Source organism: Caloenas nicobarica, chromosome 5 (genome assembly GCF_036013445.1).
Source record: "Caloenas nicobarica isolate bCalNic1 chromosome 5, bCalNic1.hap1, whole genome shotgun sequence".
Taxonomy (NCBI): Eukaryota; Metazoa; Chordata; class Aves; order Columbiformes; family Columbidae; genus Caloenas; species Caloenas nicobarica.
The window spans coordinates 26,682,030-26,702,618 of NC_088249.1; the positions used below are offsets into that span (position 1 = coordinate 26,682,030).

Here is a 20,589-nt window from a genome sequence, read left to right on the forward strand (position 1 = left end):
CACCAGAACCCGTTTCTTCCTCACTTCCACGTTCTGTGATACACTTCAAATTAAATCAGACTTAACTTGGTCCTCTAAAGCTGATAGCAACCACTGAGAGCAGACATAAGGGAATAAGCGGGTGTGCTGCAATCTGTGCAGGGTCGGGGTGGGTTTTTTGGCTTCGAGTGTCAGTACTTGTCTGTCCATTCGCCAGTTGCTGTTAATTGTGCTTCGTAAGACGCACTGAATAGACATGGTGCTTACTGGAGCAAACTGACCCAACTGTCCCCTTGCCATCAGGGACTGATTAGCTTCACTTATGGACATATGCATGCGCAGGAAAGTCTGGCAGAGCTCCTCAAGAGTCATGAAGTGCACGGTCAGCTGTGGCCCGCAGGTAGGCATGGGCAGGATCTCTGGGGTGAAGGCGAGCTTGCCTGTACCACACAGGCTAACTTCTGATGTCTGGGCCAGGTGAAGGAGCAATGGAGAAGCCCCGTGTGTCTCTGTGCTGTGATGTGCTGCCACAGTGAAGTTCAGGTGGTATTTGCCTGGCAGTAGCACTTCTTCATATTGAGAGATCCAGATTTAGTCACTCTCCGCAGTGTGAAGGAATGGTATGGAGGTTATATTGTAAGACAGTTAATAACTTCTGAGCTTCCCCACGGGCTTCTACCTCCATGGCAATAGCTGCCCACCTCACCTATGACAACCATCGCTGTACGTTAGTCACTTCTTTTCTCCTACATCTCTGCATATACAAAGCAACTGATTTTTCTGTCTCTCCACCAAGAGGAGCATATGTATGTTTACCACCTCTTCTCCAGGAACACAAAGCAATATTAGACAAAATTAACCCCCTCCCGACCTTCACTGTGCGAACTCCGTCCCTTCTGTTTTTGCTGTCTCTGGCTTTGTAGCCAACTGGGGACCCAGCAGAACCTAGCATGCTTTCTCCATGCCCACCGCAATTTTTATAATTTTAAGTATATGATAGGAAACACCTATGACTTCAGAAAGAACTGCAGCAGACACAAAAACAAGTCCCTTCCTAGACCCGCAGCCGCAGACAGCTGTGATTGCCGAAGACACATTTCTTTCTCCTGCCTCCACTTGCCACAAGCCCAAGGAACTTTTTAAAGCTTATTTCTTTGAGCTAATGTGGCAAAAGTGTTAGTAGTGATGTCTGCTACTCAACTGGCTGAAAGGAGTTAGGAGAAGGCCTGAAACAAGAGCTGGAGATGTCCTCAGAGAAAACCTGTGAATTTCACAAACTGAATCTGAAATTTCTCTTAAGAGATCCATCGGGATTTGACAAAAAAATAAACCAGAAATAAGAAATGCCTAACAATCCCAAATTCAAGTGTTGCATTTTGGGCTAACAAGATAAAAAGACTAGAAATCAAGTTATCTAGACTAGAAAAAAACTACTGGCAACAGTTGCAGGGAAAGGAACGGCAAGAAATCAGGAAAACTTTGGCCTGCTTGTAATTTCCTGTCTAAACAGTTGGAACTAGGTTTAAGGGACTTAAAAATAAGCTCTATAAGGAAATCAAAGTTGCCGTCCCATAGTGGAAATCAGCAACCAGGATAGGGAATTGAGCCAGAAATCTTTTTTTAGTAACACATGATTTTATATGCTGTTTAAATTCTGTTTGTAGCTGGGAGGAGGGGATTACCCAGCTGAAGCAATACAAACATCTATGGTCTTGAGGAGAAAACAAACAAACAAACCCAAAATCAAACTATACTGGTTAAGAAGTTAACTTGTCTAAAGAAGTTCCAAAAAACCTAAGAGAAAAGGGTATTTCCAGTAGCTATATATGGTGCCATAGTGCTATTGGCAGCTTATAATTTGTTCCCAGAAATATAATTAATCAGTTCACCTGTAAACCCTTAACGTATAAAGTAGCAACACCTATCTTAATCAGCTATCTAGGGCCAGATGGGTCCAAGAAGGATAGAGGAAAGAAGACATTCTGGCTGGCTTACTAGAGTATTTGCAAAGGTTTGTGTCTTACTGTGTGTACATACAAGCTAGGAATCCAGTCACCTACAAGCAAACCAGTCTGTAGACTGACCATTTTACTAAGATAAGTAAAAGGAGGCATTAGGTATCTACAAAGCTAATTGTCATCATCCTCATCAGCTCAGCTCTGTATTTAATGGGGAAGTCAGGATTAACAGCTGATATGTGCTATTTTTGAACAATTATGAAGAGATCATTAACAGGGACACTTGGCAATACTGTAAAATTTGAAACTGGCAATTTTGTTGACAGCTGGTACTGAAAAAAAAATGGACATGATAACAATTATTATAAATAAAATGCTGGCCAGCACAGATATTGACAGAGGGTGAGATCTCCTTTCTCATTTTGGGAAAGGGAGGGATGATTGAAGATAGGAACTCACACACATGAAGAGGAGAAGCTTGGAAATACATGCATCAGCTTCCTAGGACTTAGTCTGGACACATAAGACAATAACCTGAATCTGGCTATTGAACCACATCTGTGAAACACACAGAAAAGTGGAACCTGCCACACACATGGTGGCTACTAGACTAGACATATTCAGAAGAAGCTAGGAAGCAGAGCTGTAATTTAATACCTAATTTGTTTAACGAAGACAGTGAATGGAAACATATCACTCTAGAATCTGAAAAGCAGTTACTAGCTTTCTGATTATCAGCCTAATTGACAGCTTTTGTTGTAGTGAGTAACTGCATAGTAACTGAATATTTCTGACAAGAAGATTGTAAAGAGAGAAGCCAAAGATACATAATGTGAGTCAGTAGGGTACAGGTATAGATGAAACCTTCAAGGAGAAGCAGGGATGAAAGAGCTTTTCCTGTGTTTGCTGCAATGTAGTGCACTACATCTTAATGAGCAGAAGTATCTTCTCATTGAGAGTTTCTCCCAGTTCAAAGATGTCTAAGTCTAAGACAAACTACAAGTTCGATTGTGGGGGGTGAGGTCCTTCAAAGGGGACAGGGTATCAACGTATTAGCCAGGTCTATCAGTGTATGTTATTAACAATGAAAGAAAAATCGTGAGAGAAATTTGTCTGGGAGATACATGCAAGGTTTTAGTCAGTTCTCGGGCCTCACGTTAGTATGGGTTAAGAAAGAAATGGTAGCACTCAGGTGTTTGTGAACTCTGGCAAACCAAATTATGTGACTTGAAATAATTTTTATCCAGTATCACAAATCATACATTGGATGCTCTATCAAATTAAATCTGACTCTTCACCCTCAATTTCAAAGCATAATATTGGGAGTTGGGTCACTAGAACACTGAAAAGACTATTTTCCCTGCAGGACAAGGTCAGCAGCAAGTTAAAGTAGCAGTTACAATGTGCTAGCTACTAGCTATGTTTGAAGATTATTGCATCATGTTCCTCCCTCAGCTCGTATATTATCTAGGCAAGATACTCCACTATATGCTGCAAATGGTGTAAAGTAAGTTTAGAACTACTAATCAAAAGAAACTCAAATAGATACAACTTATTTCTAAAAGACTCTGCGTACTCTTGCAGGCAAGATAAGGGGAGAGATTCAGGGCAAAATATTTCCTTTGATAAAAAGGAAATAATCTGTGCAAAATTCGCTCTCCCCTAGAGGCTGGCAGACATGCAGGGCTTTTCTCTTCTGGAAGTTCTTTTGTGGGTTTGTCAATGTCGCAAAACTATTTCATAAGTTGGGGAAGAAAAACATGTCAGTGGTTGAGAGACAGCATTTGAGCACTTTCAGTTAGAAAAAAAGTTGTTGTAATTGCCACTGTATCAGTGTGTTCACATTTCAAAACCTCTTTCATATCAGATATGAGTGTTAGTGCTTACATTAGAAGTCCAACATTGAGAATTGGAGGTGACTTTGCACAGCAAAAGTTTAAATTCTCCGACAACGCCGTACGGGAACTAGAAATGGTTACATGAGTTGAAAATAACTTTCAAGTGTATGAAAGTTTCTTGTCATGATAGGCCATATATCCCTTCTGTTTTTTGAGCATAGCTGACAGAGTCCTAGCATGTTAAGAAAACAAAGCTTGGGTAATGACTGTTGGGTTGGTTTTAGTTTGGATTTTTTTTCACTTGCACTCTCCTTGCTACTTTCAAATCCATTGTCTAAATTAGATCTAATTGTACATGAGAGCACAAGTGTTAAAGACACCAAGTTTATGTGTGTTTTGTGAAATGGTATCTGGAACAAAGAACCCCTAGTAATGCCTCACAGAGGGAAATATGTAACTTGGCTTTCACCCTTCCAAGGGACAGCAGTCAGCTCGCCAGCCTGTGTACGCATAATTAACTGCAGTTGGGCCTCTTGCCCATCTCAAATAGGTAGGGGAGGACTAAGCAAAGGAAGGTTTATGGTTGTGGAAGGAGGTGACTCATGGCGTACAGTGGCTAGACTACAAATTCAGAGGAAATCTGGCTTCATTAATTCTGTAGCTCATGGAAAAAATTGTTCAAGCTTGGGATCTTTGGTGGTTGGAAAGATTGTAGCATTCTGACTTTGTACCAGATGCTCATGCAAAGGTATTAATGGTGATATACTGCTTAACAAAAAAAGCAATAAACCAAGAATTGGTTGCTCAGGAGAGTACGAGCTCATGAAAAGCTTTTTGCCTTAACTACAGAAGAGTATAGATTCCAGATTTCATTTGTGAGATACGAGGTTGTGCAAATGAAATGGGAATTTATGCTTTTTTGCATAGGAAGAGGATTTTGTCAAAGGAACATCTAGCTGTTCCTTTATTCTCATATTAGAAGTAACTTACAGGCTCCTGATATTTGGCTGCTTAGGTTGTGGCCCACATCTCTAGTATCAATGTTACTCTAGAGTACTAAACTGTAAAAACCCCTTGTTTTGACTATTCAAAACTTAACCAGGTTTGGGGGTCTTTTTCTCAAATTAAATAGCTTCCAATTAAGTTAACCAAAAATTTGTTACTCAGGATGGTTCTCAAACAGGAGTACTATAGCACAGGAGAAGACACATACAGAGCGGATTGCAACACACCATCCTGATGCCCAGGGTGCAATTTAGAGAGGCTTCTTTCTCAAAAGCAAGGCAACCCTCATCGGAAGTGAACAGTGGAGGGTAATATAGAGAAGTAGAAATAGGAGTACTTAGAGAAAAGCCTCAAAGGGATCAACTATTGAGCTAAATATAAAGAGATGAGAAGCAGTGTAACACTTAAAAAAAAAATCTTTTTAATTTATTGTTTTCTCTTGAAGGACCATGCAGGCAAATAGCTCTTCACTGGAATATAAACATGCATCTCTGAGGGATCAGTTTTAAGACTCATGCTAGCTCCCTGAAAGAAGGGAAATACTTAGTGAAATTCTGGGTAATTTTAACTCACTTTTACACCACATTAAGGTACATTATTAAAAGGAAGTCAAGCAGGAGTTCCAAAAACTTGGATTTCTGGGCATGGATACAAGAATCCAAAATGTAATCTATCTATTTGAAATGTGACTGAACCAGGCTAGAACTAAAGGGTTTGTGCTCTTGTTGATATATCCAAAAATACTCACAAGTTTTTTTAAGTACTTGATAACACCTGAATTATTTGGAAATCATAAATTCTAGATGAATCGTGAGAAGTTAATTGATGGTATGAATGTGACCCAGCTGCCCCCACTAGTTTGAATGCCCTACGGGGCCCTGTGGAGAGATTTAAAAGAAGCGTAAAAAGTTCTGCAGCACTTAATTGTCTACAATACTCCTGTAAATGTTCAGCTAAACTTACTTGGGGAGGGGAGGTGTCACTCACAGCTGGACAAAAATATTTGGAAAACTTTCTTTAAAGTGGAAATGCAAAGAATTTGGTACAGTAATAGCCACCAGGAATGCAGCAGAACCTAACCGCTCCCTAAGTAATCCTGCTATTTTCTAACCTTGTTCTCCACGCATAATCAAAGGCGCAGAAGTCACATGCTTCAAAGTCAAGCCTTTGCAAGATCACGGCTTTCGCTGTGCACAGAACGTGCCCTTCCTGCCTGGTGTGCTCTGCGCCAGGATGTTCTCTGTAGAAGCCATTAATATCTCAGTTAACACCACTCCCTCCTGTCATTTAATATTTTGGTGATGTCTTACTCTGTTTAGTTTTCATCTCTGTCTTGAGTTGAAGACCTAAAAATTATCAGAAAAGCAAGTAAATTCTCCAAAGAAAATATGTTTGTTTTTTAAAGATTGTCAAAATACAAAAGTGTGCTTAGAATTTTCAAAATTTAGAAAACAAAGCACATAAATCAATGTATCATTGTCAGATCTTAGAGAGGTAAAATGTGCTATGTTATCATGAAAAAAAGTATTGTAATACTAGCTATTACCTAACATTGTTAATCTTCAGATGTCATTTACAGAGGTGGTAGAATATGAGATGCTTTGGGGCAGACCATGTAGGTACCTATGACACTGACTCCCTCACTGACACCCTTCTGACTAAATCCCACTGCCAGTTTGCTTGTAACATTGACTGTTATTGGTTATGCATTTAAATGCTCAGGTTATGTTATTTATGTGATAGGTATGTAAATGTCGACAACTCTTACAATTTTATAACAACTCTCAAATGGTTAGATGTTGTCAATATTAAGAACTCCAGCAATTGTAATCAGATTCTTAGCTTAGGAACTGGATTTTTAAAAATGTCCAAGAAAAGGGACACTGAAAATCACGAGTCTGAAATGATACAACAGCAGACGTCTATTGAAAAGTCCAATAAGTCTCCATTTCATGGATTTCATTATTGAAAACCAATGTCAGGCTTTTAGGAGAGGCTTTGGGCTTTTTCGGCATTACTAATTCAGCCCCTCAGCAGCAGAGTTAGCACCGCACCTCGTACATTTCCCTGGCTGTTGCGGGCCCCTCTGGTGAGGTTGTGCGTGGGACGGGGGCAAACGTGGCCTCTCGAGCCCGTTTCGGGCTCTGCTGTGGGAGCCGCGTGGGCACGACGTGACCACCGCGGGGAGCGCAGGAGGGACAGGGCTCCCCAGGCCGTTGCACCGGGCCCGGCGGCGGCTGCTTGTTCGGTGGTGCTGGCAGCGCTGCAGCCCAAGGCGTGGGCAGCGGCGCCGGGGAGAAGCGACTCCCGGCAGCAGCGCTTTGGGGACCGTGCGGCGGGAGGAGCGGCGGGACAGGGCGCTGCGGCCGCACAGCCGAGCCCGAAGGTTCGGAGTCACTACCTGGATTTTATTTCCTTATTCCCCACGGAGTTGCCCCTCACCTCACTACACTTCGGTGTCTCAGTATAGCCAGAAGTTGCTGTGTAATGGTGTAACTTTGTCTTTTACTTATGGATAGCTGAAGTGCAGTTTCCGGCACCAGTTGCTGTGCCGAGTTGCGCAGAGGATGCTGCAGCGAGGCCCTAATTGTCGTGCCCCGGTGCCTGCTCTCCATCCTCCAGCGCGGACACCCCTGAAAACCCAGGGCGCACACAGCACCCCCGGTAGCATCCTCCCCTCCCAGGCCTGAGAGGCGGGAGGGAGAGACAAACCCCGTCCGCACGCCCCGCCGCCCCGCCTCGGAGGTGCGCTGGGGAGCGCCGGCCGTGACGTCACGCGCGGTTGCCATAGGGACGCCTGGGGTCGCACCTGACGGCTGTCGTGAAGCAGCGGGAGGAGAACGAGGGAAGGAGGAAGGGGGAGTCTAGGCCCGGCCCGGCCCCCCCTCCCCGGGCCCGCGGGGAGTTGGCTCCGCGCCGCGCCCCTCCACCCCCGCCGCATCGGAGGCAGGAGGCGGCGAAGGAGGAGGAGGCGGCGGCGGCGGCGCTGCCGTTGCTGCCGCTGCTGGCTATGTAGGGGACCGGTGCGGGCGGATCTGGAGGCCGCTGTCCGCCTCTGGAGCGCGGCGCCGGGGCCGGGCCCGGCGGGATGTTCTCCAAGAAGCCGCACGGGGACGTGCGGAAATCCACGCAGAAGGTGCTGGACACCCGCAAGGACCCGCTCACCCGCCTGAAGCACCTGCGCGTCCTCATCGGTGAGGCGGCCGGGAGGGGGGGAGCGGGTCAGCGGGGGCCATGGCCTGGGTCCGTGCGGCTGCCGGCCCGGATCCCGGCGTGGGAAGGACCAGGAACTTGGCGGGACCGGCTGGGCGCCGGGACGGGAGGCGGGCTCGGGGCTCTGCGCCGGAGAGAGACCCCGCTCGGCCCAGCCGCACCCCGGCACGGCGGCAGGAGGGAGGGCCCCGCGGCCGGCGGGGATTCAGCCGGGGGCCGCTGGAGTCGGCGGGCGCAGCGGGGGACGCTTCGCTCCCCGCTGTTGTCCTGAGACACGTACATTTGCACAGCGTTTGGCGGTGGGATTCGCTTGGCAACTGTGGATGGAGGCGAAAAGCGGGTGTGCTTCCCCCGTGAATTATTCTCTAGAGCTATGTAAACGCTGCGAAGTCGGTACGCTTGAATAAAAGTGGCTGGTGAGCGCTAGTGGTGCCTGTGACTCCCTCGTCCATTTCCCCTAAGTGCTTACAGTAACCACTTATGTTCGTGTATGTTTTCAAGGTAAGAGCTACAACAGTAAGTGCTCACCAGAGGAGATGTAGATGAGCATTGATACAGCTAGTCTGAAAACACTTTTGGTTTGCTAGTTGGTCGACGAGGTCATATAAGCACTTAAGTACTGCCGCAGTTCCATGTGAACAGCTGTTTAACCTGACCAGTGAATTAGAAATTGGAATTAAGTGGAATAATTGCCTAATAAAAAAAAAAAAAAAGTGGGGAAAAAACCCCAAACAAAACATAGTTAACCATTCCAAGATATCTGTTAGTTTCACGTGTTCGTAAAAATCTAAGTCATTGTCATCAAGCTGTCCTTGAAAAAGTAAGTTTGCTCTGGAATGTCTTTTGGGCCCTTTGGTTCTGCAAATGCGCATGTTGCTTGTGACAGTTTATCAACACGTTAGCAGGGCTGGGTCAAGGGCAACTGCATTCTGTATTTAATGCAGAACACGGAATGGGTTATTTTGAGTTCTGCCCACAGGCTGGGGCTGTGCGTACATTGTCCTTGGCTCCAAAGCTGGATTTTTTTCCTTTCAAATGAAAATGGCCATTGTTCTCTTTTTTCTTTTGTATTTGTGTTTGAACAGATAAGTTTCCTGCCTAAAGTGTGTTGAATATTTCTAGTTTTGCTTTAATCTGCAAAACAATCTGTATGATTTTGATCTGATCTCTTCTAGATTTTATATTTCTGTTGCTTGGCTTTTATTTACAAGATTTTCCTTCAGCCTTGTTAATATTTGGATGCATTCTGAAAGATGCAAGCCACAAACACGGTGTCAAGCAGATGTTCTTATCTAAGGTTTCTGCTTACTGGCCATAGGACAGACTAAATCTGCTGGGGCATGTTTTCATGGGATGGCCATTCCCCTTTCCCCCCTGCACATGCGTATGTCTCAGCTGTTGAAGCGCAGCTCCCACACGTCCTTTCTCCGAGTTTGGGAGAACGCTGTGACTGTGAAAGTAGGAAAAGGTGTAACAGTACACTTCAGCTTGTCTGTTCTGGATGCATCTACAGGATCTTGTCATTGTGCAGATATTCTTAGATGCATGAGGTACAAAAACAAGGTCTCTTTTTGAGGGCAAGGGGAGTAGGATATTTATCTACATATTCCTAGTGTAGTGCAAGATATATATATAGCAGATTATTTGAAGTCTGGCTTCTGCTGTGATCATCTCCTTGCCTTATTCCTTAAATTTCTGTGCTTTCTATACTGGCTTTCAGAGCTTAAACTCTATGTCCTTTCTTTTCCAATCGTTTCTTTGACTGGCCTGCAGGACCAGATTAAAAGAATGATGTGCCCACATAAGATAGACCTGAGGTTGCTTCGCATGCAGGCACCATCCTGCAGCTTGAGCAGCATAGTGCTGCATTTTCCTGTTTATCTTTTTTCTTCAGTGACAACTCCCCCAGCATAATAATTGGCATGTTTCCACGTGCTCAGGGGAGCCAAGCTAGCTATTGCCAACAGACTTTTCAAGGGGAGAAGGGAGGAAATCTCAGTTCAGCTCTGTTCAGTGTCTTTATGAATGAAAAATTATTTGTCTTGTTTATTGCTCTTAGCCGGTGCATATTGGAGACTAAAAGACTGTCCAGAAGAGAATTCTCTGCCATTTGACATCCAGGAGAAAGAGAGAATTTTCTCTTGTTCTTAAAATTTTTTCAGTAGACCTGCAAGGTGTATTGGACCGCAGTTAATTTTTTTTTTTTTGCTATACTTTTTAGTCTTTGGTTCAGCAACAATAAACTGAAGCATGGCCATGGATTCATGGTTAGGACTTGAGCGGATAAAAGGGAGTACTAGTTCATTTTTCCTCTTCTTTTTATCAAGGCATCCAAAGCAGCAGTTCTCCCGTAGGCTAGAATAATGGAATAGTCATGAAAAGAGGCAGTGCTTGTGAATGATAGACTGCTCCTTGTCTATTAGCCAAAGAGAGGAAATCTAAAAATTTTAATTCTAGTAAAAGATTGACTGTTGTATGCTACAAGATAATTGTGCAAATCATGCATCATCTAAAATTTTTTAACATAGTATAATGTTGTTGTTAGTAAAGACTAACAGGAGACTGAACAATTTCAGCGAACCTATTATGAAGCTGCCTGAGTGGATAGCACAAAGGCAAGTGACGTTTGTTTTTAACAAATTAAAAGTAGTGTACATTAAATGGAATTATTTACATGCCTTTTACAAGATAACTTAGAATGCAGTGAGTTGTATCACTTCAGGAAAATGTATCTTGTTGATGACAACTCAGTTTGACTATCGTAAAAAATGCAAATTAGTCTGACTCCATAAGAAATGTAGAAAATTTTGTAACTTTGTAAAACAGTGGTGTACCATTACACCAACTATCATTGCAGCTTTAGTAGTCTTGTTGCTATAGTCAGTGTGTAGAAGACTTAGAGATGGGAATGACTTGGATGAGAGTGAAACTGTAATGTGAAAAGACACTGAAAGCTTTGTAATCCCTTTCTATAGGGGCAGATAGTGAAAAATATGTAAACATATAGGAAAATAAACTAGGAAATAAAGTTTATTAAGACCTATCAAATTTGAAGTTACAGTAACAGATTTTTGGTTTGGGAAGCTCCTGAGTGCTAGACTAATTGTCAGTTATAAGCATACAGGAGGAAATGCATTTGTATTTTTTTTACTAAAACTCTTTTGCCAGTTCCCTCCAATGTCTGGTCTCTGGCTGGTTCTCTGCTCTGCTTCCATATAGCTCTGTTCAGCCTTTTTTTGCAATTCAGGAGCCAAGGAAAATTCAGTGAAATTCAGGTGACTAATTCGGAATTGATTAAATTAGTTGCTAAAGCAAATGTAATACATGCCTGATTTATGCATCTCAGAGGCGTAGAGATTTCTTAGTAGAGATTAAAGATTTTAGGAGTCCTCCAAGCAGTAACAAATATTATTGCTAAGAAATGCTAAGAAAAATTTGCAAAGAGATTGAAGACTATATCCTGGGACATACCAGTCTGTGAGTGAAGGTAATCTGCTTTTGTTTCCTGCTGCAGGATTTTTCTTGAAACAGCTGGAACTATCTGCTTTAAGAGATTTGGTTCTTTTGAGGTGTATCAGTTTCTTTCTGTAGGGAAGTGTTCACCCCCCAGGCACTTTTTTTTTTTCTCCTTCTTGCTTCTGAGAAGTACGTTTAAGTCTCATACAGTTCCCTAATACTATCTTGGTCCGTGTGTGATTTTTTTTTTTTTTTTGTCAAACTGTTCTTCTGACTTGTTTCTGTGTGCTGGAAAGGCCATGCTTGATTTGGCTTTTTGTTATAACAATGCTTTGAGAACTCAATAATTATTTAAGGCAGCTAGATGTGACTCTTTCATAACATCATACCTTAACAATTTTAACTACTTGTTTTGTTCTAGTTTTGGTATCAAATAATGTTGTTGCTACCTGTTGAATTTGTAGTGTCAATCAGAATTTTAAAATATATGTATTTTTAAAAAAAGCTAAAGCCTCTAAATATTTGATGATTTCTGTGTAGTGTTCCTATGTGCAAGCAAGTCAAATGAATATACTTGGGTTAAGATCTACTTTTAGGGCTGAATTCTTAAGATTTTTTTTTCCTTCCTCTTAATTTTTTTTTTTTTGTGGAGTAGGAGTTTCAGGCCTGTAATCTGTTAAGCCAGAGTAAAGGGAAAAGGAGTATATTGCTTCTCATGAATTATTTTATTTGCATCTGTTATCTTAAAAGTACACTGCTTGTATTTCTGGAACCATGGAGGGAATGCTTGTAAAATGCAGTACTCAAGAGAACAGAGCATTTGAAGTGTAGGGTCATTTTTTTATTATTTTGTTATTCTTGGTGGTTGGTTAGTGCTAGACATCTCACGTAAGCAATTGCTGAAAGGTGAAGCTGTACTGGACAGAATGAAAGGGGCTGCATTGGCCGTCCATTCTGATATATTGTTTAATGTTAAACAATATACTTAAACAGAGATTGCATTTCTCTAAAGGGATTTTAATTTAAGAAGTCTGTTTGACTGGCAGTAAGCCCTAATGCTTCAGCTGGATGGTATTCATTGGTGTTGCACATTGTCAACATCACTCATCATAATATCACTTATATGATAATAAATGAAAAACATCTTATGGTTGTTAAAGTAGGAGGCGAGTGAGAAGCTACAGCAAAACTAGCTGCCTGGAATTTTCTTTGGAGATAACTGTTCCAGAAGTTTCTGTGGATGTGCAAAGCTGTATTATTTTTGGCAAGAGTTGTAGATTTTTTTTTTTTTTTTTTTCTTTCCTGGTGATTCTAACTGCAGAGGATGTGTCACTGCTGTAATTCATGGATTTGGCTGCGGCTCGAGTGCAGGTTAAGCAATTAGACTTGATGTTCTGTCAGTCTTGACTTAACCCTGAATCCTTTCTGTTCTGTTTTGGGCAGGAGGAAAGGGGGAAGGATTGCTTTGCTTTAGGATTTCGACTGAGGTGGCGCAGGAGGTGCAGAGGCCAGCAGTGGCCGGTGCTGCGGGCCGGCCAGGGCAGGGCTGGGGCTCGGATCGGAGCCCCCGGCTGGACAGAGGGGCAGCTCTGGCCCTTGCCATGCAAAGGAAAGGTCTGCGTGGGTTCAGCTTGTGGCAGTTTGGAATGAAAATAAATGTATTACTACAAAGTGTTTGAAGTTGCTTAAATAAAAGCTTAAGTTCTGGAACATGTGTGATTTGTTATGGAAGCATTTCTTAAAAGTTTACTAGTGTAGCTCTTCTGGAGTCTGCAAGTAACCTGGAAGATTAGCTTGGAGAGCTGTGAGCTGCTTCGGCTCATTCGTATAGAGCACCCGGGTTGCAATTTCCAACAGTTTATGTGTAGAAGATGTTCATTGGTGCTGTTAACCTGCTTATTCATTAGTATTGTGGGTTGGTTTTGTTTTTTTCTTTGTATATTTGTGTGTAAAAGATGTTGGTGATCAGGAGTTCAGACTTGTCTGATGTGAAACAGAAGTCCATTAAAAGACTTCTTGAAGTGTGTTCCTTCTTTCAGTACCAAAAACCTCAAGAATATTTTCTTTGACAAAATTACCTTTTTAAAAAAAATGAATTGTTTTTGTTAAATAGCCGTTAGTGATCTGAAACAGTAAGGGCTAATGTGAAGCCCTTGTTTAATAGATTTGCATTTGTATCTCACTGTTTGAAACGTTGGTGGTTTATTATCGGGTCTGTTTCACTTTGACGGTCTGTTAACTATGCCAGAGCCACCAGTTAGTTCTGGAGGTTTTCCACTTGACCTTTCTAAACTACATGCTTTTCTATTCGAGAGATTGTTCGTATGTAATTGGATCTCTGTACTGTTTTGCTGTAAAGCAGCCATTACATTTTTCAGCTTGGAGAATTAAGAATGAGTAAGTTCTGTTGGCCATTTTGATTGTACGTTAACTGAAACTGAGGATGTTTAGAAACCTCTTGCTTTCTAATGGCACCAGTTTGTTATGAGAATGGGTACTGAACACTTGTCTCTATAGCGGGCCCCCGCTTCACAGAAATAGAACTAGAAGTCTGGATGTCTTCCAGGCCATTGTTTGCTGCGGTTGTCACTGGTATTTTACTTTTGGGTGAGGATGAGGGAAAGTGACTTAAAAGCCAGTAAGTCTCAGAATGAGACAGGATAATGGTTTTTTGGTTTTGTTTTTTTTGTGGGTTTTTTTGTGTTGTTGTTGTTGTTTTATTTGGGTTTTTTGTTGTGTGGTGGATTTTTTTTTTTTTTTTTTAAATACTGTGTGCTGTAGCAATTTTATGTATAAACATACTATTCTGAAACACTTGAAATCAAATGTGAAAGTAACCACAACTTGGTCTGTAATGATGTAGACTATTCTGTTAAATGCTATGGTAAATTTCTGTGATGCTTTGTGTCAACTGGTGAATGTTAATGTTCTCTTCAGAAAAGTTAATATATATCTAAGATCTGTCTAGGTGTTCTTGTTTTAGTTTTAAGTTCAGTATTTTGATCGTTTACTTTTAAAGTTCTGTGCAGAAAGTACAAGTTTAGCTGCTTTATCATATTTTATTTTCATACAGCAGGCAATCACCTAAATAGTAGAGATGCATTTCCCATGCTAAATCAACTCATTTATAAATATGTAACAGATGTTGTGGATTAGTTTATGATAATTTATAGGGTAATATGTAGAAAACAAAAAAACCAGGGATGACAAACTGTGTATAATAGAAGTTAAAGCCCACTGAGATCCTCGTCCTACAGATGATAGGGGTGTTTTACGTGTAAACTTGTGAGCTTTGCAGAATCTGGCTCAGGTGATCCCTTACAAGTTTAAATATACAGTAAAAAACCTGTGGTGCTTTTTCTGGTTCATGTTTTACATCTAATAAAGTCATTTTTAAGCTCTTTGAGGTGGCACTCTAGCACTGTAATTCTAAGTATGATATGCGGTTCAAATAGTATCTTCCAATGTGAAGTACTAAAGGGTTACATTTTTATTGAAACACTTTTGTGGATGCAAATTATTCCTGGTTAAGAAGAGATGTGCTGATGAATAAACCATAATAAAAGCTTTGGAGCAAATGGGTTTACTCTCAGGCAGAGTTCTGTGGCAGATTTTCTGCAAGAAAATTTTGGCCTAGAATCTTCCCTTCCTAAAATGGTCACTGTGGGCACTTCAGTTTGAACATCCTACTGACATACTTGGAAAGACTGTAACCTTCCAGAAACTTTTGAACAATTAACCTTCAAAAGAGTTTGAAAATACATGAAAATAAGTTTGTAAGAAAAGAGTTGGCCAGTTGAAAATATAGGAAATTAAGTTCCTAAAAGTACAGTCACATGTAAGCACAGAAGTTGGTAGGAGAGGTGGAGGGGTTTTTGTTTTGATTGTTGTGTGGTTGGTTGGTTTGTTTGTTTGGTTTTTTGGTTGTGGTTTTTCGGTTGTTTGTTTGGTTGGTTTTTTCCTTTGCTGCAGCTCCAGTCTATAAGGAGGGGAATAGTAAGAACTTCCAAACTTCAGTTGGTTGAATGGAAATATGAATTCCAGTTGCTCTGGTGTTTGAATGCTCTTGTAATGAGGGTCATACAAATAGCTCTAACTATTATAGTCTCCCATTTTTAGTTCGATTGTCTGTTTCATGCATCAAAATAGAACAGAAATCTGTAAGCTGAATACAACTTCTAAAAATTAAATCAAAAAAACTAACTTACCTTTGTAATACTTAACCTAGAAAAAAGTAAAGCTACTTTTAGAAAAGTCTTATGGGAGGAAGAAAAGGACAGAGAAGCTGTGTGATGTCTCTTTGTGCTTAAATTAAACTTCCTCCTAAAAACAAACAAAAACCCACTGAACATACAGAGTTAATTTTTAAGTTACAGAAAATTATTAAGGAAAAATAAGCAGTCAATAATCTGTGTTTCTTGCCCTTGTGATACTTGAAGAGAACTGCATTTTCTTGACAAACAGCTTCCCTAAAAAATGCTGGAAATCTGGATTTTAGTGTACTGGAGCTATACTTTGTACAGTAGAAGCTTTAGTTTTTACATTGTTGGAATACAGTAATGTCCCATTTTCCCCTCTCCCATTCTGAGAAACTCTTGTGACATTTATATGGTGCCAGGTCTATTTCTGAGTCTTTCTCTCCTCCCAGTCTGGGCATAAGTACCAAGAGCACAAGGAATACATTAGTTTGTGTTAGTTACATGAATCTGTGTTAGGAGAATACAAAGTTATTTTGTTTAAAAATAAGTAAATGAATGCACTGTAAGTTAGGGGGGAAAAGCCTGTTTCTGTGTAATCCCACTTCATGTAGCAACAAGGCTATGTCTCCCTTCTTAGAAAGGCAGAAAAGATTAAATAGCCAAAGCAGACAAGCAACTTCCTGCAAATTCTCAGTTCAAGGCTGTGTGCAAAGGACGTACAGATGCTCCTTGTAGAGGAAATGATTTTTGCCTCTGTGTGAAGCATTCATGGTACTTTGGGAGAGCATAGAGGAGAATGACCTTGTGATGGAGAAAATGGCTTAAGATGAGAGAATTGAAGAGTTGTATCTTTAGTTGATTACAAAGATAAAGGTGAACCAAACGTTCTAGAGATGTTTTCATTAGGGGAAAAAAAAAAATCAGATCCTTAATTAATGAAGAAAGCCATAACGGCAGCATATAGGTGGAAGTTTTGATGTTAAAGTAATCAAGGAGAGCAATAATCTCTCAATGCTTAGTCATGCTTAGTATTAGTCGTGTGGATTGTGTTCAGCATGGAGGTAGCTATGACATGGAATGGTGTAGGCAGGTGGCCAGACTAGATTTCCAGATCAAACTCGTCTAAGGTCTACATTATTATCTCCATGCTGTATCTACTTCCCCCCCACCCTCTTCTTGCCATAATTCTTGGTCAGGGTATGCATAATGAGTTCCAAACTTCTGGACCAGCAGCTTACTGAATGACTATAGATGTCCTTTGAGCAGATCCTGTCTTTTGCTCTGCGTGGCAAACCTATCACATAGGCACGTGTGTTTTCCCTACTTTAGAAGCAAAGCTGTTTTTCACCATTAACAGAAATAGCTTGCGGGTTTTTTAAAAAAAGTATTATTTTCATGTAACGCCAGGACAAAACTCTCATTAAATAAAATGTTACATTTTTATTTTCTTCCATCGTAAGTGATAGAATTTATTGCAAGTATTCGGGTGGTGTTAACTGCTTGGTTTGAATTCCAAAAACTTGCATTTGATTGTGCTGTCAAGTGTGATCTTAGGAAGAAATCAGTGTGAAATGCATTTGCTAGAAAAGTTGTAAAGCCAAGGAATTTTTTACTTTCATCATACACTTCTAAGCTATACTTATATTCTGAAGGTATGCTTTTAGTGTTAATTGGCTGTTAATGGTGGTAATACAAGTCTACCAATTCTCCTCTGAGTCCTGAGGTGATTTGCGCCACAGTATTCTTAAAAAATGAATACAAAATTAATAATAATAATAACAACAACAACAAAAAAGGACCATCTTCTGAAATCTTCTCCCGAAACAGAACTTGAGAATGGCAGGACCTCTTACCACAGCACCAGGTATATGCAAGTGTCACACATTAATTATGTGGAAAAATGAGAATCAGTGTCCAGCTGGTGATGTAGGCAAGCCTTGAGATCGTCACCTGAAGGATCTAGGTGTTTCGAGTAGTATCTCAAAAAATTACAAACTGTTGCGTTAAGATTGAGTCTTTAAAGAATACATTTGGGATTTTGAGGGGGTTTGCTTTTTTTTTAATTTTATTTTTTTATTATTTGTCTGCTTCAGAGTTGACCTGTGTCTAGGGAAAGGAGGACCTATTTCAGGAAACAAAACACTTAATGTGCCTGCAAAAATGCAGTGTTCTTCCGAGTTGATTGGCAGAGACACTGTTTAACTGCTTCTGATCCCTGTAGTATGTGAAGCTAGTGTTTTCTGCTCCTTCACATCAAGTGAACTATTCTATTGCTTTCTATGTTCAATTCCCAAATAGCAGTTAAATGTATAGACTAAAAGATTACCTTCTGCCACCTTCCTTTCTCCTGAAAATCTCAATCAGTGCTTTCTTTCTCCGTTTAATCCTCCTATCTCAAACCCCTTTGATTTGTTTCGTGGTCTGTTTTCTTGTCCATAGTCTAGATCTCACTTAGGGTTCTGCCCCGTGTGTGGAAGTGGACATGATGGTTGTGCTATGCTCTAGTCGTATCTCTGTTGCTTGTGCGCTTGCCCTGACTGTCTGAAAATCGTGGTCTAGTTTGTTTAAAGTGTAATTGTTTTTTTTGTTGTCCATACTTTAGTATGTCAGACTCTGGATTCTAGCAGTTCAGCTGCTGATCTGTAAGTGGTGTAGCAGTTTCTGCAAAACTGGAGATTGGGTAGTCTTGTAGGTGGTCGGGCACACGCTTGGCACTCTGGACCACAAAGTTTATTGCTGGCTAAGCTGCCTTGCTTGAAGAGTTATCTTGGCTGTTAATACAGCACTGTCTTCTCCAAGAGCACTGTGGCTCCACTATACTCATTATGCAAGATGATGGCAGAATTCTATGGTACTGCAAAAACTGAACATGTACTGGAAACTTTTATACCAAGATTTGTGAGAAAACTGGCAGTCTTCCAGAGCTACGTAATAAAATAGAATTGAAAACCATGCTGTGCTTTTGGCCATCCTTTCAATTGATTGTTTCTTTCCTTTATACTATAACAGTTGTAGATGATCAAGATTGATGACATTCTAAAAAGAGTTTAAAAAACTATGATCCAATAAAGAATTAGAAAGAGACTTAGAAATATCTTTGGTGGAAGTTGGTGCCTCAGTGTATAGAGCTGGTGAAGGGTATAAAAGTTCCATTTGCCTCAGTTTCTTTTTTTTTGTTTGTTTGTTTCACATCAATATTCTGAAAGGTGAGAGTTTTGCCTTTTAAAATGCTGTCTCCCTGTTCCTCTGCTTCCATAGTATTGTTCTGTCCATGTAGGTTCTCTAGTCTTATGTAGTTAAATAACAGGACAGGGAGCATCTTTTGGTTCAGCGTTTACTAAGACTTCAAAGAATTGATTGTTTAAAACAATCAATTTAAAACGAATCTAGATAAATCGTCATGTATTCCTTTAACCGAAGATTTTCATAAACCATCTAGAGGGTTGTGGGAAGAAAGTCTCGAAACCTTCCTGGGGTACACAACAAAGCACATCCCCCTATACTCACAATAATGTTCCCATCTCGGGGTACCCCTGAGGTCCCAGCTTCTGACCTCAGAGACCACATAATCCAAGGAGTATGGGGGACTGGGGAAGGAATGTGCATGTTGGAGCTTGGAGGGAGCAATGAGGCAGCAGTGGGAATTCAGTGCTTCTGTTTGCGTCTTCCCAGCTTGTTTCTCTGCAGAGCAGAGGTGGGTCCTCACTTATCGTCCTTCTCCCGCTTTCTTAAGTAAGCTTAGTTGTGTCTCGTAATTACAGTTGGGGGCAGCAATGGTCTTTCTGTTGTAGAATTTGGGCAGTGTCATTAGCTTTATTTCTATTAAATTAACAATTAAAACAACATTAATCTGTACAATGCTAGTCCTGATGGAATTCTGGTTCGTGGCTGGGGTTTGCAGGTATTACTGTCATACAAACACTGAGTGTGCAGGAAGATGCTGTTTTGTGTTTTAAAATTCACTAGGCATTTGCGGCATGCTATATTGAATTTCCTTAGCTTCAGTTTAAAAGAATGAAAACTTCAAGAACTTCTTTAAAATAGTTTTCTTTTAAATATCTTAAGTTCTTCCTACTGGATAATGGTATGCAGTGGTTGACTTTGAGTATTTAAAAAAAATAAAACCAGTGTTCTGTTTTATTTTTCAGAGAATGCAGAATCAATTGATCTCAAACAGTTTTTCGACCTACATTTCTCACATATATATTATGTGTTCTTTGAAAACTTTGTGACTATTGAAGTAGGTCTTAAACAAAAAGGTAAGTATTTCAAATAGAACACTTTTTGTTTTGGCACTTCTGTTTTTGTTATAAAATAAAGCAGAGTGTTAGAAATAAAGCAGAGTGTCTGTGGTCACAGATAGTAACATTAGGTGTGCAGAAATAAGTATAAGCATGAACTTTGCAAATAAAGGTGGAGCAATTGGAGGTGAGCAAAGAGTTTTTATTCTCTGACTGGTTTTGCACTTGGCAAAGTGAGGATTGTTAAGGTGTTATACTACTTGTGTTCTGCAGTATTATTCTAAGTTTTGTTGTAAGAAAATATTATGTAACTGAATTTCTATCAGCTGTTGGTGCTGTGATAGAAAATTATCAAACTGTAGCTGTTATAAAACCTTTCTATGAAATATACTTTTTAAAAAAAATTGTAGAAGGAATGCAAAATTATGGTTGTAGAAATGCATGTTTTTGTTTTACACATCTAAGGTTCTTTGTCAATGTCCTCTACGTTTTGTTTGGTTAATGAAAGTGTATTTTCTATTTTTTTTTTTTTTTTTTTTAATTGCATCAAGGTCACAAGTCTCAGAGAGAAGAATTAGATTCTATTCTTTTTATTTTTGAGGTAAGATAACTTAAATATTCTTGTATGAGTTTTTTGCTTTGAATTAAGTCCTGTTAAATAATAGTACAGCTATTCTACAGTTGCCTGGAAATATGCTTT

The 20,589-nt window shown here is 40.5% G+C and overlaps 1 protein-coding gene across 10 annotated transcripts in view; it reads left to right on the forward strand.

Moving 5' to 3' along the window:
- Window positions 1–7,592: 7,592 nt before the first annotated feature.
- RALGAPA1 (Ral GTPase activating protein catalytic subunit alpha 1) overlaps window positions 7,593–20,589 on the forward strand; it is a 139,632-nt gene continuing 126,635 nt past the window's right edge. For all 10 annotated transcript variants that reach the window (XM_065636637.1, XM_065636639.1, XM_065636640.1 and 7 more), the window contains exons 1-3: window positions 7,593–7,974; window positions 19,797–19,907; window positions 20,441–20,490. In XM_065636637.1, coding sequence (XP_065492709.1) covers window positions 7,869–7,974; window positions 19,797–19,907; window positions 20,441–20,490 — 267 coding nt within the window. In that variant the 5' untranslated portion in view covers window positions 7,593–7,868. The remainder of the gene's footprint in view (window positions 7,975–19,796; window positions 19,908–20,440; window positions 20,491–20,589) is intronic.